At 39.4% G+C, this 22965-nt stretch overlaps 1 protein-coding gene across 2 annotated transcripts; it reads left to right on the top strand.

Annotated features, from left to right (window-relative positions):
* The first annotated feature begins 1747 nt into the window (after positions 1-1747).
* On the top strand, positions 1748-18205 carry OSGIN2 (oxidative stress induced growth inhibitor family member 2). Of its 2 annotated transcripts, none has more exons than XM_061346807.1 (6): positions 1748-1856; positions 4576-4730; positions 9282-9418; positions 11628-11819; positions 12455-12546; positions 14482-18205. In XM_061346807.1, exons 1-6 carry the CDS (start codon positions 1813-1815, stop codon positions 15527-15529), a joined length of 1668 nt encoding a protein of 555 aa, XP_061202791.1. In that variant the 5' UTR covers positions 1748-1812; the 3' UTR covers positions 15530-18205. The 2 variants fall into 2 exon arrangements, with proteins under 2 accessions (XP_061202791.1, XP_061202792.1); XM_061346808.1 differs by having other exon boundaries at positions 4548-4730.
* The last annotated feature ends 4760 nt before the right edge of the window (positions 18206-22965 follow it).

Here is a 22965-nt window from a genome sequence, read left to right as displayed (position 1 = left end):
AACCATCAGCAGACTTCTTATCCTAGCAAATCATCACAGAATTCTACACAGACCCCTCCTGAGACAGTCAGGCAAATCAATCTCTGACGTGCAAAAGGCCCATGGAGACCCTTTTGTCAATCCTTCTATAGTACCAAGATAATTCTTTAATTCAGAAATTGATGCATCTTTATTCTACAAGCAAGTACAACTTCATTAGCACTTTCAAATATTTTTGTTGAAAATTTTATTCAACAGGTGATGAAGGAACCTGACGGTCCTGCTCCTTTAAGCTTGTTTCATAAGTGTCTTTAATTCATCCCTCTCGGCAAGTATCTTGACTTTTTGGCAGGATCTTCTTGATTGCAATTTCCCCGTCTTTATCATTCTTCATCGTTTGCCAGGCAGAAAGTTGTTTTGCAGCTTCATTTCCTAATTGCCATCTTGCTTAACAACATTGACAGTAAATAACCTCAAGCCTTCTTAATCTCTCCTGGCCTTTCTTCAGCACCTCGTACTTCAGGCTGAGTGCCACAGGCTTGCAATAAACTTCCTGTTTGCTCACATCAGAAGTTTCACTACAATGTCGCTTGCTGGGCCTTGCAGTTCATACATCTTTCAGAGCCATTTAATGTTACAGGGAACAAGTTTGTTATTGATGAGACATCTTTTCTGAGTAAGCTCCAGTACTGAGATCCTGCATTATTTATCCCCAGAGTCAATCATATCCTTGTAATGTCATTTGAAGCCTTGCAGGTCTATTTTCTACTTAGTTTGTACTTTAATCTCATATTGCAGCTGGTGGAGGTATGGGACTCTTACCAAAACATTGCAGTAATTTTCCTTGTTTCCCATGCAGCATTACAGTGTGCAGGTTGTATTCAGCACACAGTTGTCATTATTCAGTTATTCACTGGTCATGGCACTTCTACAGAAGATGAAGCTTTTTTTAACATGCTGCGTATCATGGCTTGAGACCAACAGTCCCCTGCTCTCATGCTCTCAACTTCCGTGCATACAGGATTTTCTGGAATTCTGCAGAGTCAAGCTGGTACTAAACATATTTAGCTATCAGCCCATTGATCAGCAGAAAGATCATGCTACAAATGTTAAAAATACCTTTATGATAGCAAAACCCTGTGCATTTCTCAGGTGAAACCTGACGGGGCAGACCGGGAAGCTCCGGGCCGCTTGTGGGGCTGGGTGATGGCCGCCACTGCCAAAGCAGCCCGGTATAGCTCCCCTCACACACCGGAGCCCCCCTCCCGGCACGCCGCGCCACGCCACGGAAAGGCACGGTCAAGGCCGCAGGTGTGCCTCGGCTGGCGGCGGCAAGGTCTGTGCGACCACGGGCCCCGCGTTTCTCTGAGGTGTTTGTATGAGGGGGGCGAAGGCGGCCCCTCCTGCCACCGCCCCGCTCACCCCCTGCCCAACGAGGTGTCCTCCCAGCCGCCGCGTCGGTGCCAGGCCGGGGCTCCCCTTCTCTCCCTTCCCCGCCTTCCCCGGGGGAGCGGGGGGGCGGTGCATCCCATACCCCGCTGTGGAGCCTTGCGCGGCGCTGCCTCCTCACACTGGCCTACCGGGAGGAGGAAGCGACACTCTCCCTCCTCACTCCACCCTCCCTCGCTCCTTCCCGGTGCTGGCGCGGCTCCTCCTCCCGCGTGTGACCCGTTGCCGCATGTGAACGAGGAGGAGGGACGGCGCTGCGTGGGCCTCACTGTGGCGGCGGCAGCGGCAGCGGCGGAGGCGAGAGGAGGAGGAGGAGGAGCAGGAGCAGGAGCCGCGGTGCGGCGTCCCCCCGCAGCCTCATCGCTGGGCCGCGCTGCGCTTCCCATGCCCGTGTGGTGCTGCCGCTGCTCCTTGGCCGGTCACTTCAGGTGAGGCGGCGCAGAAGAGCGGGCCGTGGGTCAGGAGTGGAGTGAGAGGGCAGGAGGGGCGGTGCCGGGGAGGAAGGGGGCTCTGGGGAGCGCGGAGTGCAGGCACGGCTCCGGTGCTGCGGCCTCTGCATGACCGCTGCGTGGTGGTGGTGGCGGCGACGGCGGCCCCTGGTCCCTGCGCTGCGTCGCGCTGGGCCGGGCCGGTGGGTAGAGGCGCGGGGCTGGAGGCGAGGGGACGCAGGTGTCGGCCGGGAAGGCGCGGTGTGACCTTGGGCAGCGCAGGAGCGCAGCGGGGAACGAGCCGGCGCTTGGTGATGCTCGGTACCGCTTCGGGGTTGGTAGCACTGCACCTCTGAGAGCCCGGTCCCGACGGGGCATTGCTTCTCTGCGTTACTTAAAAAATCCGTAACAGCCTGACAGCTTTGCTTCCCAAAGCGTCAACTTGAGACCAAATATAAATTCCTTTTATATAACGAGTTTCCTGTTAACATGCTTAGAATCTAGGTGTTTGACAGAACGTAATTCTGGAGGTTATTTGGTATGAGCAGCGTAAGCTAAGCACTAGCTTTGGGACTGACTCATCTTTGTGCCCTCTTGCATCTCTGCAGGACCAGAGCTGTAGTCATCTTTACCAAATCCCCACCACTGCAAAGCTGTCTACCCTGAGTTTTTATCAATATAAGAACTTCTGGTATTTGGTGGCTTTCAGTGCTGTTCAGAGGCTAGGAAGATGGTGGCCCCTAACTTAAGATCTTCGTGAATTGTGGTATATTCTTCCTGCAGAGGAAGAATGTGCTCCTGACAACAGTCCTTCATCTGCTTTGCATGAGTAGTAGCTGGGAAACTGTGTTGTATGCGAGTATTTCTGTGCAAAATTAGATTCTGCCCAGAAACAGTTGGGTAGTTTGTGATACACCATCTGAACTGCACAGAAGTGACATTTTTATTGTTAAAGATTCTTTTGTAGCCTACAGCACTGTGCAGATATCCCAGAAAAGAAACTCTGGAATGTTTCTTTTGATTTGTATCTTCCTACTAGCACAGCAAAACCACCCTAAAACAGACTTATTTCGTTTAATCCTGTCTTTTGCAAAGCACAGGGTAGTATTGCCTTAGTTAACTTTGAGCAAATTCTGGAGAATAATGTAGTCTACTTTTGCCAACCTAAAAACGGAGGTGAAAAAGCAGTGTGATAATTAGATCTCCTCTCTCTGCCACCTTCTTGCCTTAATCTAACTCACACTGTTGTATTTTATGGGCCTCCAGGATCACAAAGTGCTAATGTGCAGCTGTACTCAAACAGTAAGCATGTAATTTGCAAACTTTCCTTGTTGTAGTACAAGGAATACACATACCAAGTTCTTGATTTCTGAAATAAATACAACTTTAGACTAGCTCTCCACCCTTTTTAACAAGGAAGTAACCGCCAGAGAGGTGTATTAACAGCGTGTGCTGTTGTTACTGTACAGCTTTGACTCTAGTTTACTTCCAACTTCTCCATTGAGGAAAGGCTCTTGAAATACATAGCAGAACCTTCAGTGTTGTGGGAGTTGCAGTAGCACGTAGTGTACGCAGCTTTCTTGAAGGCTGTGGGAATTGAATCAGCATCGTATGCTTTCGGTCCTGAGTAAAAAATAATTCCTAAAATATTAGAATAGCTTTAAGATACAGAGAGACTTAGGCAACAAGTAAGAGTACTTTTATTTATTAATAATTAAAATTGTGTTTGTAAGAGGAAATTTAGATCAGTTGATTGGGTTACTTTTAATTAGAAAGTTAAGTCTTTGTTTTGAAGGCGCACTAAAATAACTGCTAGTTATAGATGATCTTTAATTTGCCTGTGCCTTTGTAGCTAAACTGATAGTGCATACTTCTTCAATGACCTGGAAGGGCTTCAGAAAGGGCTCCTAAATAATTAAACAGCAAACAAGATAAAACAAGTCTTCCTAGTCTAGAAGCACATTTAATTGGTGAAGAGTTGTGAGAGAAACCTAAGCAGAAGCTGCAGAGAAATGACTGGGAAATCGAGGAAAATGACTTGAGGTGAAAGCAGTCTGCTCTGCAGTAGCTGACTTGGCTGCGTGGCAGTTCCATTTAGAAAAAGGGGGTTTTTAGCAGTGGTAAAATTAGCTGTGTCTAGGGCTTACAGGCATCACACTTTTCTCCATCTTCACTCCACTGCCAGTTTTAACAAGCCTTACTTCTACCCAAGCAGAAATTTGTTGAGGTGAGGTCTCCTGTGTTGCTCAGCAATAAGGAAGCGATGAGAGCGGCTGCTGTGGTACCTTATCTGCTCCTTCAGCCTTTGGCTGGCCTTAAGGATGTTAATTGGCTAGGTGATGTGTATCTCTCCTCTTCTGATAAGGATAATGAGGAACGAGTTCTGTGTGGGGGATCAAAATAATGCTTGTTGGTTATAATTTGGCTTTGTATAAACCAAAATTAGAGATCTGCATCTCTGCAGAGCCATCTGTGCCTTACTGCTATCCTTCTGTAGATTTCCTAGGAGAAAATAGAGTTTTAAAAAATCTTCTGATAGAAAAACTGTGCTGAAAAGTAAAATTTTGTATGTTGAATGGAAGCATATCTGTGTTGGTCTTGGTTTTGCCAGTCCCGTAACTCTTAAAGCATCAAAAGCAACTTTATTTTTGAAAAGAATGTTCTGACGGCAGTTCAACTGTTTCATTTTAGTTTCCTCCCATCTGTCCTTATTAATTAGAAGTTACAGCAACCCTGAAGCTGAAGGACAGCTTTTGAATTCCTTCACCCAGTATTTTGGTGATAGCCTCGGGAGGAAGATTAAAAGAATGCCTTTAATTGAAGAAACTGTTCTGCCTGGGGACTCCCTCCTTACTCTGCCTGTAGTGGTAATAGGTGAGTTTTTTCATATTAAGATTCTCTGTCATTGCCTTTATAGACCTGTTGCATGAAGTCATTTATCATTAAATAGCTGATGTTTAGCATCCTTACAGTGAAGACGTTAGACTAATACAGTTGTTATGATTAACAGCCCTAATAAAATTATGTTAAGGAACTTGCTTTGGATTATATTTGAATTCAAAATTGTGCTTTGACAAAATGAGCCGCATTATTTGGCAGCAGATATGTGAGCCTTAACGGAAGAACTGTGTTGATCACATTAGGGTTTCATGAATGCAGTGTCTACTTCAGCTTGTGTGGAGGTTGTTGATGGTATACCAGTATAGATTTTTGCACTGAGATGTAACAGTGAATGTAAAATATGTGCTATGTGGTTAGATGCTAACCTCTCTCATTAATTGTCTTTTTCTGTTGCATCCATCACTAACGTCTAATTATTGTCCCGTCTTTTCCAGAATGAGTCCAAATCAATTCAACCTGCTTAGAATAATAAATTGTAGTTTTGATTAAATAGTTAAAGGCTTGTACTTGTAAAATCTTCCTGAATGACAGGATAGCAGAGGAAGCAAGCTCCTTGGGTATGCAGCTTAATAAAGAGTGCCAGGATGATTTGTATTGGGCCAAGGTTTTTCAGCAACAGCTGGTCACCAGCTCCTTACTGCCATGACTTGATGAGGGATAAAGAAAAGATCTGGAGTAAAGGAGGTTTTTAATAATCTAGTCCAAAGCTGATGGGACGATAGCAATCGAACAGCTTTAACTGTACCTGCAAACAAGCAGTGATTCCAGAGAATGATGTTTCAGTGTAATGTACTCACAGTAAGTTTCCACAAATTTGAAGGACTGGTATTTGTAAGTGCCTGTTCTCTAAAGCTCTCTTCATGATAGCTTAAAATAGTGCTCATGTAATAGGCTCGCGTGGATGTGACAGACGTGACTCATTGGCTGAGTTCTGCATCATAGTTGAAGAGCAACAGCTCCCTGGCATTTTGTCAACTTTAGTACAGGTTTGCCATATGGTTAATGACTCCGTTTTCACTCTTTAGTTTTGCAGATATGCATTATGCAAATACCTGTGCTTAATACTTTTGTCTAGAGCACCATTCTGTGTGCTGACACCAAATACAGCTGCCTTGACTATTTTTCCTTGAAAAATAAATAAGGTCCCCAAATGTTTTTTTACACATACTTGAGACACTCCTTCACATGCTGATCTTCTCCATTGGCAGCCTATTATCACTAAGCCATTGGCTGTCTGAAGAGTCTTAAAAGGGATCTAAAATCACTCAATAATGTAGTAGAAGAATAGGAAAATAGTAATCTTCTCATGCATACACGCTTTCTAGTCCATGTGATTCCTGTATAGCTGGAATTAAACATACTTGTAGGTTCCTAGTGCTCCATCTTCTCATTGCACTATTTTTTTGATCAGAAAGAAAAAGAGGGCACATGTGTAAGCAGTTAACTTAGTGATGGAACAATAACTTATATTCCCCTTTCTTTAACTTTACCATTCCCTTTTACTTTACATGATGCCTGATTTAAGATCTGATTCTAAGCCTGTGCTGCATATTGTACTGAAGTTTTGCATAGAGTCCTAAGCTAATGTGGTGATACTGAGTAACTTCTGTGCTGTACCTGCCTTCAAGAAATTGGGAAGAAATGGATACATTCATTTGAATGGATTGGAATTGAAGAATCTCATTCTGGAGCTCTTAATCCTAGAGGGCGTTCTGTGCTAAACTCTTTCATCTTCTGCACTAGTTTTGATCATTACTGTGTAAGCACAACGTTTTAAATTTTCATCCAGATAATAAGGCTTAAATTTAGACCTATATGTGAAGATGATTGTACTCTAGTTTACTGTTGGTAAGGAGAAGCTTCTGTTACTCTTCAAATAAAATGTTAACTGCTCCTTAAATGAACAGGGCCACGGAGTTTGTGGGTATATTGATTGTATATCTAAAGTTTATATAATTTCACAGTATTGGAGGCAGGGTGTGTAATTAAAAAGCAAACTCCTCAGGTATAAATTTCCCATTTCAGATTATTTTCTTATCCCCCTCCCCCCACAGGGATTTTCTGAGAAGATCATAGCAAGTCTAATTGCAAACTTTGCAGCTGAACCTTCCTCTTGTGTGTCCTTGAGGGTATTATTGACAAGGGAATTTCTTTATTCTGCTCGAAGAATAGGAGCTGGGTTTGGATCAGTTCTCTGGATGGTGCCAGGGAAGTGGCTAGTTACAGTAATTCACTTTGACATAATCCCATCCTCAGTAATTTTGCTGGCCTTTGTTTTGGCAACTTTTGTTACCCATTTAGCTCTTTTTAGTCTTATCCAGTAGGAATTTTCTTTAGCAGGGAATCCTTGGGTATAGCACACATTTTTATCTTTCTGTTGTGACTAGCTCCCATTGCACTGCAGAAGGAAAAAAAAAAATCCAGCTATGCACTTGTAAAAAGAAACAAAAGCTGAGATATAATTCTAAAAATAGTTAAGAATTTACTCAGTCCTGGGAATGTTTGTGAACTATAGGTATGATTAGAGTGTTTTCACAACTTCATGTGATTTTGTTACAGATGGTTTCAGTATATTGCTAGGCTTCTCTCTCACATCCGTCTGATGGGGCAAGTGGGTGACAGGAGGGGCTTGTATCAAATTCTTTGGCTGAAGTGTACCCAGACATCTCACACTGATCTCTTTGTAGGAGAGAGCAAGGAAGAGCATTTTCACTGTCTGAAAGAGTCTTTACAGTTTTTTTTTTGCAAATGACAAAATAGGAATCCAGGTAATTTGTGGAATAATACAGGCAGGATCACCAGTTTTTAAACCTTTAATTACAGAAGAAGATCCCAGTGACAGAAACCCACAGCTTTCTAGAGAGTCTTTTTCTCATGCATTATGGTCCTTGGAGTACACAGGTGTCCTAAAGCCTCTATTTTTGCCTCCATATTTGGGTGCAAAAACTAGATTGTCGGGCAGGAACCATTCTCACATACTTACTTGGTTTCTAGGCCTTCGGAGAAAATGTGCTTATTGAAGATTTCTTACAGCTTAGCAGTCTTAGCCTTTGAAGAACTCATCTACAGTGGGCCTACATGATTTTCTTGTTGGCCATGGCTGTGACCAGTCTATGTGCACAGCATTGTAATAAAGTATGGGATATACTGCCACTGGGACCAGAGTCATGAGTGTAGCCTGGTGGAAGAGGAAAAAGAGATCTGAGATATGAAGAGACTGGGAATGAACAGGGTCTCAGCAAATTGATGAAGGATTTAGTTTTTTTCCCATTTTTCACTGGGAAATCAGAAAAGAGAGAAGAGATGGGCATTGGAAAAGCAGGATTGTTAACAAGTGGTTGGAAGTGGTGTGTGCTAAGGTGATGGGGAAACAGGAAATTGACAGGTGAACACTTGAGATGAAAAGTTGAAACAGCAGGAGGTAAGAGCTATCAACCTAACAGTGATCGCTACATAAAACTGTGAATAAATTAGGAACTATATCTTTAGCCCAGAATTTGAATGGTGTGTGGTAAATACCATGTAAATGCCACTCCAGATGGAAAACAAAGACAAAATACTCAATAGTACCTTATCAGGAGAATACTTTGCTTTCATTCAGTTAGAGGAAGAAGAGCTATATAAATAACAGTACATAGTCACATGTTTAAATTCTGTTTCGCAGCACATACTTTTCTGACTTCAATTTTCCCTGGCTTTCAATATCTGACTTTGCAACATGAACATTATTTCTGTATTTGCATGTTATAAATGTGGTCCCCTACTTTGTTTAATACTAGTCAAATAAATGGAAATAATTACTTTACAGTAATGCTTTTGTCCCATCCATTTCACACCTTTAATAAAATTCTGAAAATAAGTTAGTCTAATAAAATTGCAATAATGCACATACATGAATTATAAAATGCTAAAACAAAGATAAAAATGTTTGAATCGATATTGTTGCTGAGTGATGAATATGGTCTCACATGAGTTTCTTGTACTTTACACTTATCTGTTCTGTCTTCACTCAGCTTTTATGCTGCTGTTGTGCTGTTCCTGTATCTTCTCCTCTGACTTGCAGTCTTCAGCTTTCTGTTTGTCTCCTCTTTTTATTTCATGGGCAGACCTGAAGGGCATTTGCTCTAGGTTGTCTTTCTGTTCTGTTTTACAGTACCCAGTGTAAATGGGAATGCAAAGTTGTAAGATGGCAATAATATTCAGATATCATTGTGATTGACAGACCAGATCTTACCATCAGACCATTTTCACGCGGGTTTGATGAATTTGAGATACATCTGTATATGCATTTTGTTTCATGGTATAAACAGTCCCATGTTTTTTGCTATCTGAAAGATTTTGCTCAGTTTATTTGGAGTAAATTCCTGTTCTAGGCTTTATTTTACTGTGAAGTTTGTAAGCTACTTTCAGTCAGGTAGTATAATGTTACACTACTTCAGTACGATTTTGTTGCTGCTTATTTAGTGACGTAAAAACTTAGCTTATTGATGTTTTTACTAGAGCAGTAACTTATTTCTTTAATAGGAAATGGACCTTCAGGAATTTGTCTTTCTTACCTGCTCTCTGGGTACAGGCCGTATTTATCTCCTGAAGCTATACACCCAAACCCCGTTCTACATACAAAATTAGAAGAAGCTCGACATCTTTCCATCGTGGATCAAGTAAGGTTTGGTTACCATCTTGTTTAGCTCTTTTCCTTCTGCTAGCTGGATTATGAAACAGTAACCTTTCTTTAATGATCCTGTTTAAAATGCTTTTAGAACTTACATCAGTAGTGTCACAGATAAGAAAAAGCGTAATGTTCTCAACTCACAAAGAATTAGACCACAGTGAAGCTTGGTAACAGTATGACCTCAAAAACTCGGTTTTTGTCTTGGCCTCTTTTTTTCCTATCTGTGAAATAAAGAGTGGTATATACCTTCTTCTGTGACTTGTAACAAATTATATGTAGGGCACTTCAGGTGAAAAGCAGTGCATTTTAGGAACGCTTATCCCCCAAAATTCTGCAGATTGCATTGTGAAGAACCAGCCTACTTACCCAATCTTACTTCTAGTGCATCAGTAAGTTACTTTGTTATGCTGATAATTTAAACAGAAGCAACTCATGACCATTAGATCTAGTCCTGGGGCATGTGGTTGTTTTTTGTGGTTATTTTTGTGGCTCTTGAGGGCTCTTTGTTTGTGGTGTTTTTGTTTTATAAACTGCCCTTTGTTGTGTTCTCCTTACTTGCCAAAAGTGTCTGAAGTAGCTCTTGGTGAGTGAGTAGCTGATGCAGGAATTCCAGCTTTCACATCCTAGGATGCTTGGGCTTCATCATCAAACAACAGGTGCTGCTAACATAGTTTGAGTACACATACTTAAACTTAAAATCTTCCTAAACAGTACAGTTCTCATTAAAACTTAATTATTAGTAACATTAGGGGCATATACCCTCTATAAACACATTCTGTTTTTCTCTTCTGAACAGTCTGTATCCTTCCTGTTTGTGTTACAGCATGAGGCAATCGTGAGTGCATGTTATGCTTGTATGCATCCAATTTTTCTGTCTGATTTGATTAGTTAAATCTTCTCCGTTATTTTTATTCCCACGTGTCCATTTGTTTGCCATGTTATCATTTTCTACTCACCTGACTATAGTCCTGACTGATTACTCACAGTGCTATCACTAACTGTATTGCCTGTGTGACTAATTAGTTAGAAATATAGACATGCATATGTGTTGTAGTGGGGAAACAGGGTTTGTTTTTTGTTGTTGTTGTTGTTTTGTTTGGTTTGGTTTTTGTTTGTTTGTTTCAGTGCCATGTTGTTTACATGTAATGTTGACATTAAGTCTCAAAGTTTATTTTTTACTGTGTGGATGGTGAGACACTGGCACAGCTTGCCCAGAGAAGCTGTGGCTGCCCCATCTCTGGCAGTGTTCAGGGCCAGGTTGGATGGGGCTTTGAGCAGCCTGGTCTAGTGGAAGGTGTCCTTGCCCATGGCAGGGGTTTGGAACTGGATGATCTTTTAAGGTCCTTTCCAACCCAAACGATTTTACAATTATTTAATTTGGTAGGAGAGTAAGTTGCCTAAGTTTTTGGCTACAGATGTTTTGTGTGCTTCATCCTCTCCCGACCACCTGATATTTTCTGAGTTTTGGAAGCAAAACATTTTGTCAGCAAAAAGTGGCTTTATGGCCAGTTCTTTCTTTTCATATATTTGCTGTTGCATTGTGGAATTTTTAGAACAGAGATGGTTAATAGATGCTGCAATGTGAACATTTTTATGAAGTTCTAGAAATTGTTCTCAACATTAACTGCTTTGTACAATAAGCCTGTTTGTTTTTTTTTAATCAGTTTTTAAAAGTAATACCTCCATTGTTTCAAAATATACTAAAGTTACTTTGGAACTACCTAAGAGCTGTCAAAGGAGCTTTTACTACAAGATGGTTAAAACTAAATGTTTTTAGATACCAATTTTGCTTTTATCAAAATGAGGCTCCTAGAAATATTAGCAAGTCTTTGTTAAAAAAGTGTGCTCTCTATAAACATAAATATTACTAAGTTGCTCTGATCTCTGAATATTTGTTCCTGTATTTCTTTTTGTACAATGAATTTCAAATACTGACCAGCCCTGGTATTACTGTGTAATTAACATGTAATTTTTAAATGAGTGAAATGTATTATTTAAAGTTATAGAAGAACTGAATCAGTTATTTCTGAAAAGTGTTTTGATTGAATCTCTACATTAAATACTTACCTCTACTTAAAATGCAACTTTAATTGTGGTTTTTGTTGAAATTCAGCTTCCGGGCTTAAACCATGACATGTACATCAGAATAACATGAACAGTAGAAGTTGCATAAACATACCACTTTTTTTGTACTCTAGGATCTGGAATACCTGTCTGAAGGTCTTGAAGGACGCTCTTCAAACCCAGTGGCAGTGCTTTTTGATACATTGCTTCATCCTGATGCTGACTTTGGGTATGACTACCCACCTGTTTTGCACTGGAAGCTAGAACAACATAACTACATTCCTCATATAGTGCTTGGTAAAGGACCACCTGGAGGGGCTTGGCATGTGAGTAAAAATTTCACATCACTGCTATGGTAACTTGGTAATTTTGTGGTTTCGGTTTTTTACTTAGTCTTGAAGGCTGGTTTAGATGATAATGACAATTGCAATTTCTACTGCTCAGTTACTAAAGCCAAAATATGTTAGGGAGAGGAGAAGGGAAGGAAAATGTTGTCCTCTATTTGGAGATTTGTGACCATGACTGCTGTCTTATATGGGGTTTTTTATTATCTTAAACTTAATGAATTATAACGAAGAATATTTTCTGTAACTTTTTTCTCTTGTCTGCATTGTTTCCACATGCTTTTACGCAAAATATTAAATCTTAATGTGTTCATATGCTGTTGGTTTCACTTTTTTTTTCTTCCTGTTTTTTATTTTAAATAACTTGGTTTTAGTTTCCCTTTTACTTGTTCTCTCTTCACCTTCTGCTTTATTAGGTTGTGTAGGTGCTCATTAAAATAGTACCTAACTGTAACATGAAACCAGTTAAACAGCACTTCATGTCATGTCCTGGTATTGTGTTATGGTCTGATATTTTATTGCTCCAGATGAGTATAATGAGGTGAACTTCACTGTATTTTGCATAAATGTATCTGTTGAAGTGTATCTGGTCATGCATCTTGGGTTTTTCTCCACAGTCCATGGAAGGCTCTATGCTAACAATCAGTTTTGGAGACTGGATGGAATTGCCTGGCCTCAGCTTTAAGGAGTGGGCAGCTAACAAACGCAGGTAAAGATACTGCATAATGTGTTTGGGAAATCTAGTTGCTCTAAGAATCCAAATAATGTTATTTTGAGAATGGAACACATCTGCCCATGGAACTAGACGATCTTAAGATCCTTTCCAACCCTAACTATTCTATGATTCAGACTTCATTGTTCACAAAAGAGCTTCTTGTTTTGTTTATTACATTGCCTGATGGCACTGAAAATTATTCTGCTGTGTGAAATCCAATGGAAAAAAATGGACAATGGTCAGCCAGAGTAATTGCTTTGAGTGCATCCACATTTGCTTTTGAGTAAAATCCTACATACTAGAAGGTGGTGCACTGTTACTGTAAGCAGTTTTGGTCACAGCTGAGGGAAGATTGAGGAAAGAATTTAAAATCAACCAAAGTGTTGAAAGTTCTTCTCTCAACATGTAGGCAACTTAGGCTGCTGTGCACACTAGCTTTCTTATAATTCGGAAATTGTGTATTTCAGTATTTGCTTTTACAAATACTGAAAAGGCAAAGCTGCGGCATCTGAAATGTTGCTGTCTATATTTTAAGAGTATAATTCAGTATTTCCCAATGTTATTTTCCAGTAATAAGTTTAATAGAAAAAATATAGAGAATAAAAATTACTGCCTTGTACAAGCTCACTGTTTTTACTTCTCTTGTGCAGTTAGCTCAAAAAGGTCTGTCAGCACATGAACCTAGGAACACTGCATAAGCTTTTTCTGAAATCTTAATTTTTCTGACTTGGTCTTAGCAAAATTAAAGGAAGTTGTTCTTGTACCACGTATGGCAAAAGAAGTAGAATTACTTGGGTGTATGTCTTTAATGGCAGACAGTTACCCATTTCAGGACACCACTTACAGTGAAGAAACTATACCTTGTTCTGTAACAGCTTTCTTGGATAACCACAGTAATCTTGCCTCCTTATCAACTGAAATCCCATAAGCTGTTTATTATCTGAAGCTAATTTGTTTATATTACAGCTTTCAATAATACTAAACCCAGAAATGCTGCCTTGTTATACTACAATTAAAAAATGTGTTTAAAAGTATTGATGATAATGAAAACTTCAAGTCCCATTAAATAGTTTCCTAAATTTCATATTAACAGATGTGACACTGTCGCATTATCCTCTTCAATATAAACCTCATCAGGATTTTCATAGTAGTAACCTGAACATTTAAAAGCACATACGCTTACCTTTTTAATCTATGAGAATGAGTCACCCAATTTCTTGTAAATATGCAGTTAAGAATAATTCAATGGCAAACCTGAAGTTTCTTTTCCCTTATTGCTAGAGCATTCTTCTAAAGGCAAAATTCATGCACGTGTTCAAAATAATTACATTTTCAGCTTCATTTATAAATAAGAATGCAGTAAACATAAGAGAAGTATAGATGTAATACCAGGATTGCAGTGCAAAAAAGTTTTTTATCAAGACATTTGGACATCATAACTCTGTTTACGTAGTTGCATTAAGGTTCTGTATCATACTTGCTTTGTTCATTCCTGTGACGTGGAGCTTAATTTGATACTTAGTGGCCTTACCTGTGTCCAAGGGAGAGGTCTTCTACAAAGTTTGATGAAGAATATTGTGTTGAATCTAGAGTATTGTATTGAATCTAGAGTTTGAAAGTTAGCACTCAACAATTACTATGATATTTAATTACTCATATCCTGAGTCAATGTATTCTGAATACAAGTTTAGCACTTAACATTGTAGAGAATTACCACTATTAAAAAAAAAAGTTAGCTTGTCTTGTATATCAGGAGTCAAGACAGCAAGGAAAACAAATTGAATGTGTTTAAAGATACTAAGGTCAGTGTCAGTTACACTGAATAGATTCAATTCTCTTAAATTTTACTGTCTTGTGGTATGTCATATATGATATTCAGGTTACTGATAAGATCAATATATTAACTGGAACCATTCCATTTTGTTTCAGAAATATAAAGAGTGATAGAGTAATGCCAGAGGAAATAGCTTGTTATTACAAGCACTACGTTAAAGTCATGGGCCTCCAAAAGAATTTCAGAGACAACGTTTACATAACATCAGTATCCCGGCTTTACCGAGGAAAGGATGATGAAGATAGAACTCAACTAAATGAAAATATTTCAACACAGCATTTGGAAATGCAAGATGGACAGAAATCACTGATTAAGAGAAACTGGGAAGTGAGAGGTTATCAGCGAGCAACAGATGGTTCTCACGTGCCCTTCTGCCTCTTTGCTGAGAATGTGGCCCTTGCCACAGGAACCTTTGATTCTCCTGGCCGACTACAAGTTGAAGGAGAAGACTTTCCTTTTGTGCTTCATTCTATGTCTGACTTTGGAGCTGCTATCAGCAAAGGAAAGCTACGTGGGAAGCCAGACCCTGTGCTAATTGTGGGTGCTGGACTTACAGCAGCTGATGCAGTACTGTGTGCCTACAACAACAACATCCCAGTAATCCATGTGTTTCGAAGAAGAGTTACTGATACAAGTCTAATTTTCAAACAGTTACCTAAAAAGCTTTACCCTGAATACCATAAGGTCTATCATATGATGTGTACTCAGTCCCATACTGTGGACTCAAATCTACATTCTGCTTACACTAGTTTTCCTGAACACAAAGTACTTTCCTTCAAGCCTGAAATGAAGTGCGTTCTTCAGAGTGCCTGTGGACTGAAGAAAATTTTGAAGTTTTCTGTAGCCTTGGTTCTAATAGGTTCTCACCCAAATCTTTTCTTTCTTAAGGACCAAGGACATAGTATAGGTCATCATTCTAATCAGCCCATCACATGCAAGGGGAATCCTATAGAGATTGATCCATACACTTATGAATGCACTAAAGAAGCCAACCTCTTTGCTTTAGGTCCTCTGGTGGGAGACAACTTCGTACGTTTTTTAAAAGGAGGTGCATTGGGCATTGCACGATGCTTGGCAATAAGGCAAAAGAAGAAACATGAATTGATTGAAAGTAGGGATGGAGGAGGTGATGGGGTACCATAAATGAGATGTTAGAAACTCTCACATACAGAATTATAGACATAGTCTAACAGAACACTCACTGGCAGCGAAAGTTGATAGCAGTCACATTTCTGTTGTGTACAAGTAACCCACCTGCGCTTGTATTGCTTGGTAAAGGATGCTGATACTACAGTACTTCACCTTTTCAAAACACAAAAAATCGATCTGCTATTACAACTGATCTCAACTGGAATTACTTCCAGATAAACAGAAAATGAGACTAATTTGTATTGACCTGCCTGTCATCTCTTGCTCAGCTAAAAGAGCAGACTTCCTCTGGGGAAAAGCAATGCCTACCAGAGTGGCTTTACACTTTAGTGTCAAATGTGACAAAATATTCCTACCATGAAATAACTTCTAAAAGCAGAAAGCTTGCTTAGTGCAAAGTGATTCTTGGTCCCAAAGCAAATTTGGAGCCTTCTGCTTCAAACAAGGTTTTTATTTATTTGCCATAGTAACACAGTAATACTTGGGATGAGCACTGAGTAAAATGGGGTTTACCCTAAGAAGGATTTCTGTAAGCAGGGAGTATTCCTTAACAGTTATAAATTATCCTATTTGATAATTTGAGTAAATGAATAAGCATTCCCATTTAATCTTTAACACATGATTTTACAGTCTGTTAATGGCTTTTTCACATTATGCCTAGAGTTGGGTGAGTTCAGAAGGACTAACATCAGATGTTCCCCTATGGTGATATGTACATTTTTGAGAATACTCATTAACATGAACAATAAAGTACTGACATAAGTGCTCTTATTACAGTGTCAATATAATGAGTACGTAGCGTACTACTGAAAAGCTTAGAGAACTTCAGGCTTTTTTGCTTCCTAGCTCAGGAAGACTGAAAGGGATCACTTGACCAGTGAAGGCTGGAAGGTTGATGATAGATATTCTCATCTCCATTTGACCAAGTATTGGTTATTTCTTTTTTCTTTATTTTTTTAAGAGCAGCACATAACACTGAAGCTGTTCTAGTCTGCAGATTTTGAAACTTGAAAAAGAGCTATATCTCACAGCCAGCTAAAAAACAAACCAAACCCAAAACAAACATGCTGTACTTCCTATAAATCTCAAGGCCTCTTATAAAAGACAAAGACTTAACTTGTACCTACCTCTGAATTGAAGTTTCACCTTTCTGCTCCGTAATAATAAAAGCCCTAGGTTTCATTTGCTGGGATTTAGAGTAGTTAGTTTACCTAAACACACTCATGGGTCATTCACCGTAGCAAAGTAAGCAACAGCTAGCTAGAAAAGTTGTTTTCCAGAACTCTCACTAGACAAAAGTGCTTGGTTTTAACTGATTTATGAACACATTTTAATTCAGATCCAGTGATGGAAATAGGTGTTATTTAATTTTTTTTGTTTGCTTGAGGTATTTTTTTGTGTTGAATATCATGTTAGTTTAGGGTATTGTGTTTGCATGATTAAAATCTCCATGTTAGAACTTGAACAGGTTTTTAAAAGGAAATCAGGCTTAGACTTTGTGAAACTGCTAGTGCTTGCTGGTTTCCCAGCTGTCTAATAGTTGTGGATACCTTTATGCAATAAATGCCTGTTTTCTGTGCCTACTGAATTATGGGGTTCTGTGGCTACTGCAGACCTTTATGCACCTGAGTAAATTAGTCACGTTTTGGACTTAGAAGTTGGAAAGGTAAAGTATGCAAGGATTAAAGTGACTGTATTTCCAATGGAAGTCCAAAGAAGTTTGTGAAATGATGCTACTACTGAATTTTAGTTTAGAGCCAACTTAATAGCAGAAAAAATTAACACAAATGAAACAATGTTCATATTAATTTCTGCATTGGCTACATGGTTGAATTTAACCATTCATTGTCAATACTAGTTAAGATACTTTTTTATACTGGTACTTTAGCTGGGTTTAATAATCTAAATTCTAGGCTTATTTTCTTCATAATTGAATTGAGATTCTATAATTTCCTTTCTTTGACAGAAACTGTGTATATATAAATATATCCTAAACCTGTAATACCTAATAATTTTAACTGAGAATCAGTGTTACAAGTGTTAAATACGTGATTATGGAACTTTATTGCAGTTAATATATTGGGAATACATCTGCGCTCTGGTTAAATTCTTTCAGTTTTGTGTCAGTAGAAGTGTTCGAATACAACATATCATGGCACGTTACTGCTTTTTCATTTGTCATGTGAAGTATTTAAAATACCAAGAATACAGGAAGCGATTTACTTAACCACTTACTTTGCAAAAAAGGAAAGTAGCTTCAAAAATCTAAATCTCTAGCCTCGGCTGTTGCAGCTGCTTACAAGCTGTGTGTGTTGTAGTGACAAATTGGTAGGAGAGATTTTCATCCTGTTACTATACAGGTATCTTTCAATGCAGTATTACAGCACCTTAAGGTTTAACTGCATTATTTTCTTCTATCAATCTTGCCAGTGTTTCTGAAATAAGAAATCGCATGTGAGACCCCTTCTTTGGGCAGAGACATTTTCTCAGAGGTCATGCTTATTAAGCCACTATAAAAATACTGGTTTTCAGCTAAAGCTTTACTAAAAAAATCATCCCATTTCTTGTAGGAACTGCTAGGCTTGAAGTCATGGATGGATTTTCTCACTTTTGAGTTTCTGATTTTGAGAGAAATTTCTGTTTCTTGACTCTTTGTTAATTTATTAGAAACAAGAAATGTAAAAATCAGCCTTTGCCTTGGGATAGTTTTACCTGAAGCATGGTATCATACTTACAGCAATATTGTGGATTTGGTGTTGGCACTGAATAGTTGTCTTTTGGGGAAATACTTTTGAATCTCAGATTTAAAAAAAAAACAAACCACAAAACAACAAAACGTTCGAACTTCCTGTATGATATAAAAGTTCTCACAAGGGAAACTTTGCTTATTTCAGCTCTTCTTTCAGTGAGAAGGATAAGCTTTTAAACATTATGAATTTAAAAAGTATGCTTACTACTAAAGCTTTATTACTAAAATACAGACAAGAATATAATTTTTAGCCAAAGGAATTTAATTTGGATTTATAGAATTTGTAAAGGTATGTCAACACATACTGTGTATTTTCTAACAGTCAAGTGGTAGGTAGCTCTAACAGGTAGTGTTAGAGCAAGTCCAGAGGAGGGCCATGAAGATTAAAAGGCTGGAGCCCCTCTCCTATGAAGACAGGATGAGAGAGTTGAGCTTGTTCAGCCTGGAGAGGTCTCTGGGGAGACCTTAGAGCAGCTTCCAGTACATAAAGGGGGCCTACAAGAAATCTACAGAGAGATGTTTTACAAGGGCATGAGGGCCAGGACACGGAGGAATGGCTTTAAGCTGACAGAGGAGATTTAGATTGGATATTAGGAAGAAATACTTTACTGTGAGGGTGGTGAGGCACTGGCACAGGTTGCCCAGAGAAGCTGTGGCTGCCCCACCCCTGGCAGTGTTCAAGGCCAGGTTGGACAGGGATTTGAGCAACCTGCTCTAGTGCAAGGTGTCCTTACCCGTGGTAGGGAGGTTGGAACTGGATGAGCTTTAAGGTCCCTTCCAACGCAAACCAGTCTGTGATTCTATGAAAATGTCTCTTACAGTTGTGTTTGGTTCTTAGTGCTGAATGTGTCTCCTAGCTAAATTACTACTAAGATTATTCAAAGTAGTATCCAGCTGCTGAGCTGGGACAAGGTTTGTCATAGTAGATTTCCCAACAGTCTGCCTCATACGTGATTATTTGACAGTAGGTGCTTGTTAATGAAGGTAAGAAATAGCACACCCTTTCTTTCAAGTTTCAAGTAGATGACTGACTTCTGCTTTAAATCCACAAAAAGTGAGGCTAAATTTCATCCTGGTGAGTAAACACAGAAATCCCTTCTGCAAGTAATACAGAGAGTGGTGGCAATAACATTGGATTCTTCTCTCTCAGGAAAATGCATTGTCTTGGGCCTGGGCTTGCCAGTGGAATCATGGAAAGAGGATAGCTCCCAGAAACAGCACCTGTGCATTGAGGAAGGGACACCAAAGTGCATCCCACAGCTGTAGGTCCCTAGTGTGCAGCATGCAGGGAACTGTGGGGTACACCGTATCTTCTTTCTAGCCTGGTGAGTGGAGGCACCTTTTTTAATGATGAATTTCACAGAGTGATGGTTGCATAATAAAAAATACTAATTTTGTAGAAGGAGGTGGCGGTATCTTCTTTCTCTGCACAGCTCAAGAACTGTGAAAACAAGGCTAGGGCCAGAAATTCAGAGTACTTAATGCAAAGCAGGAGGAAATTAAATTAAGACCCAAACTTTGAGGCAGAGCTGACCTGGCATATCCATTTGAAAGGAAGAAAAAGCCGGGTTTAGGCCAACTGCTCTGGAGATAGAAAGAAAGGGTGTGAAATTTACGAACTTCTAGTGAGTCCTCACTGATAACCAGTGATGACCAGTGAGGACTAATGGGGGAAAAGCAGTAAAAAATGTGAGCAATGTGAAGTACAGAGCTGTAGGGCTGAAGTGAATCCATGCAGTGTTGATGGGCTGCTGGTCTACCATGCTCTTGTGTCAACATCTGTACACTGCACCTTCAGACCTGTGTGTCGGAGCTGTTACTCAACAGGCTGCCATATATTTTTTAACTGACTATTAACTGAAGTTACATGGAAGTGCAACATGTATATGGACTAGAAGTAATTTTATTTGCTCCAGAAGCTGTAGGACTGGATCAGTAAGGTGCTGTGCCAAGAAGAGAGATCTGGTTGCTCTGGTATCATATTTTCTACTTCTGAGAAAGCAAGCAGGTATTTTCATGTAATAGTGGAATGCGTGCTCTAACTACTACCTTCCAAACATTTCTAAACAGCAAGAGGTAGCACAGGTATGCCTTAAAGGCAGCTGATTATTCAATTTTATTATCATCCATATAGTGATGGTTTAATTTTGAAGAATGTATGGAACAAAAAATGGAGGTTTATACTGTTACATTTTAATTTAGATAATATTTTAAAACCTTACAATAACAATGTTCTGTCATAATTTTGGATTATTTTTTGATGTGAGAACAAGATGTGAGCATGGTACCTCAGCTGATGTGAGAGATTTTTGGAGATCTCCTTGCCCCTTTTTCCCTTGCCCAACCTGAAAGAACAGTCATGCTTTGTTTGAAATGACCATAATATCTGATTCTTTTAGCAGAAAGAATGGAAACTTAAACTTTCTCTGACAGAGAAAGTAAGGTTTTGGTGACATTAGGTACAAATTTGAAGTGAGGATATTGAGTATTTTTTACTGAAAAAGATCATATTTGAGGGGTACAGTACACCTCAGTTGTTCAGCTCAGCTAATTTTTGAAGCTTGAATTACACAAGGAACTGTGAGGTCAAAGATGAATTTGGTGTAAGAACAAGAATTATGGGGCGAGAGAACCATTTACAGTATAATACAGTAATTATAGTGAACTAAGCACTGTTTTAGAGATGGTTTTGTCTTTGTAGACAAAAGAACATTTAATCTCAAGCCAATCCTGACCCTGAGCTTGCATTACACCTGACTCCATGGTAGCTTATTTTCTAACAATGACAATATGGTACTTACAGGGCACATAAAGCCAAGTCTTAAAACTTTGTGGTCATCAGTAGTCATCAAAACCAGGAAGAAAATACACTTCACCTTCTTAGCTCTCCTGCCATTTTGAAATTACTTGTTCTGGAGACAAAATTAATCTAATTTTCACTTTCCTCCTCCATCCCTTTATACTGAGTTGACTGGCAATGTGTAATTATCAGCCTAGACTGTTTACAGTGGATGATCAGTAAACTAAAATTCAGCTTCATGTTCCTGAACACCCTCTGTAGACTTATATGCCAGCATAAAGAAAATGAACAGCTAGATTTGTTGTATATTTACAAAATATTACAGAATTCTGGCATTTTTAAGTTCTTTTTTAACTCAGTGTATAAAGAAAAAATAGTTGTCCACAAATAGAGAGTCAAGGCAATCCAAGAGATATGATACAGTTCCAGCGGCTGGGAAGGCAAATGGTTCATTTTTCATCAGAGTAGATTCTAGGACCAGCTTCTATGTGAATGCTAAGTTATTGCTGATCAAGAATTGATGCTGCCATATTACATCTACCTGGCACAATTTGGAAAGTCAATGCTATGACCTTGTCATTTGCTTTGTTAGGCTTCGTATGCTGGTTGTGGCATTCAGGTTCTAAATGAGATAAAATATATTCACCTACCTGTATGCTTGTTCAGACATGATACACCCAGACTTGGAACTACTATGTAAATGCCATTTCCTTGTGTCATGTCTCAGTTTCCTGCTTTTGCTAGAGTACACTTGGGTCATACCTTTTTATTTTTAGGTGATCAATGTAAACATGCACATAGCAGCTGTTATAGGCTGAAATTATTCTCCTGAGCTGCAAGCAACTTGTGAGCAAAACCTCAGCTTTGGTTAGGTTAAACCTCTAACTGAGGTTTGCATGCTAAGCTTGAGAACTTGTAGCAACTGAAAGCTAAATATTAACTACATGATCTCCAGAGCTCCCTTCCAACAATTCTGTGATTTAAAGTGTTTCACCTAGAAGCCAATTATCTTGGTTTGCATAAACGGGGAACCCTTAAGTCAGTTAAAAAACAAGCTGGGAAGGAAGAGGCATTCAGAGAGATGTGGTCGGAAAGAGGGAAAAGGTGTTGGTTTGCATGGATATGGTGCTATAGCCAGCACTCAAGAGAGATTCTGACAGTCAAAGCTGGGGCAGAAAGCTATGAGCAGAGTGCTAAAGTAAGTGGCAGGGAAAGAGGGAGGTCTGATTTTGTCTACCGTTTTTAGAACTAACTTGCTGAAATGTGGTGGGTATCAAAATATTGTAAGAGGAAGAGTGAAGAATAAGGGTAAGGAAGATAGTTCAGGTTTTGTCACATCTGGCTTAAGTTCTAATGAGATATCACAACATGATTGGAATTTGTGAATCAAACACCAGATGTGGCCAAATGTGAGTGAAGACAGATTCAATAAATGGAACAGAGCAAGAGAAGGGCTAGTTTCATGGGGGAGAGGAAGGGAAAACCAAGAAGATAAGGACTGAGGAATCACCTGTACAAAATGAACTGCTAATAGGACAGATGGGAGAGACTTCAGCTACTGTCTCAGTTAGGAACTGATGTTTGGTGGTAAATGCATGGAATAGAGCTTTGTCAGGAGTGGAGGTAATGAGCCTCCCCAGCTGGTGTAGGAAAAATGGGAAGTCAACTGAAACTGGTGTGAGTTTAACTGAAAATTAAGCATGTTGTTCCCACAGCACCCATCTTCTATTTAGTGGTACATGGAGTAATTAAATCCGCTTTAACCTGTTCAGCTAAGCTGCTGAATGCAAGACTGTATTTTAAAAGCCTTGCTAATAAAAAGCACATTTAGTTTATGTATTGTGTGAATTTCCTTCCTGTAAGCCATGTGAACAAAGATAA

This window comes from Neopsephotus bourkii, unplaced genomic scaffold (assembly GCF_033783945.1).
Source record: "Neopsephotus bourkii isolate Nb327-2 ecotype Australia unplaced genomic scaffold, CSIRO-AGI_Nbou_v1 NB_275, whole genome shotgun sequence".
Classification (NCBI taxonomy): Eukaryota; Metazoa; Chordata; class Aves; order Psittaciformes; family Psittacidae; genus Neopsephotus; species Neopsephotus bourkii.
Note: the sequence above shows the minus strand (reverse complement) of the source record. Positions and strands in the feature narration are given on the sequence as shown.

What these genes read in the sequence shown, in the direction of transcription:
- OSGIN2 (XM_061346807.1), top strand. Translation starts at nt 1,813, where the DNA reads ATGCCCGTGTGGTGCTGCCGCTGCTCCTTGGCCGGTCACTTCAG. An exon ending in TCTGCCTGTAGTGGTAATAG is followed by an intron (nt 4,731 to 9,281) that starts GTGAGTTTTTTC and finishes TTTCTTTAATAG; the next exon opens with GAAATGGACCTTCAGGAATT. An exon ending in TGGGCAGCTAACAAACGCAG is followed by an intron (nt 12,547 to 14,481) that starts GTAAAGATACTG and finishes ATTTTGTTTCAG; the next exon opens with AAATATAAAGAGTGATAGAG.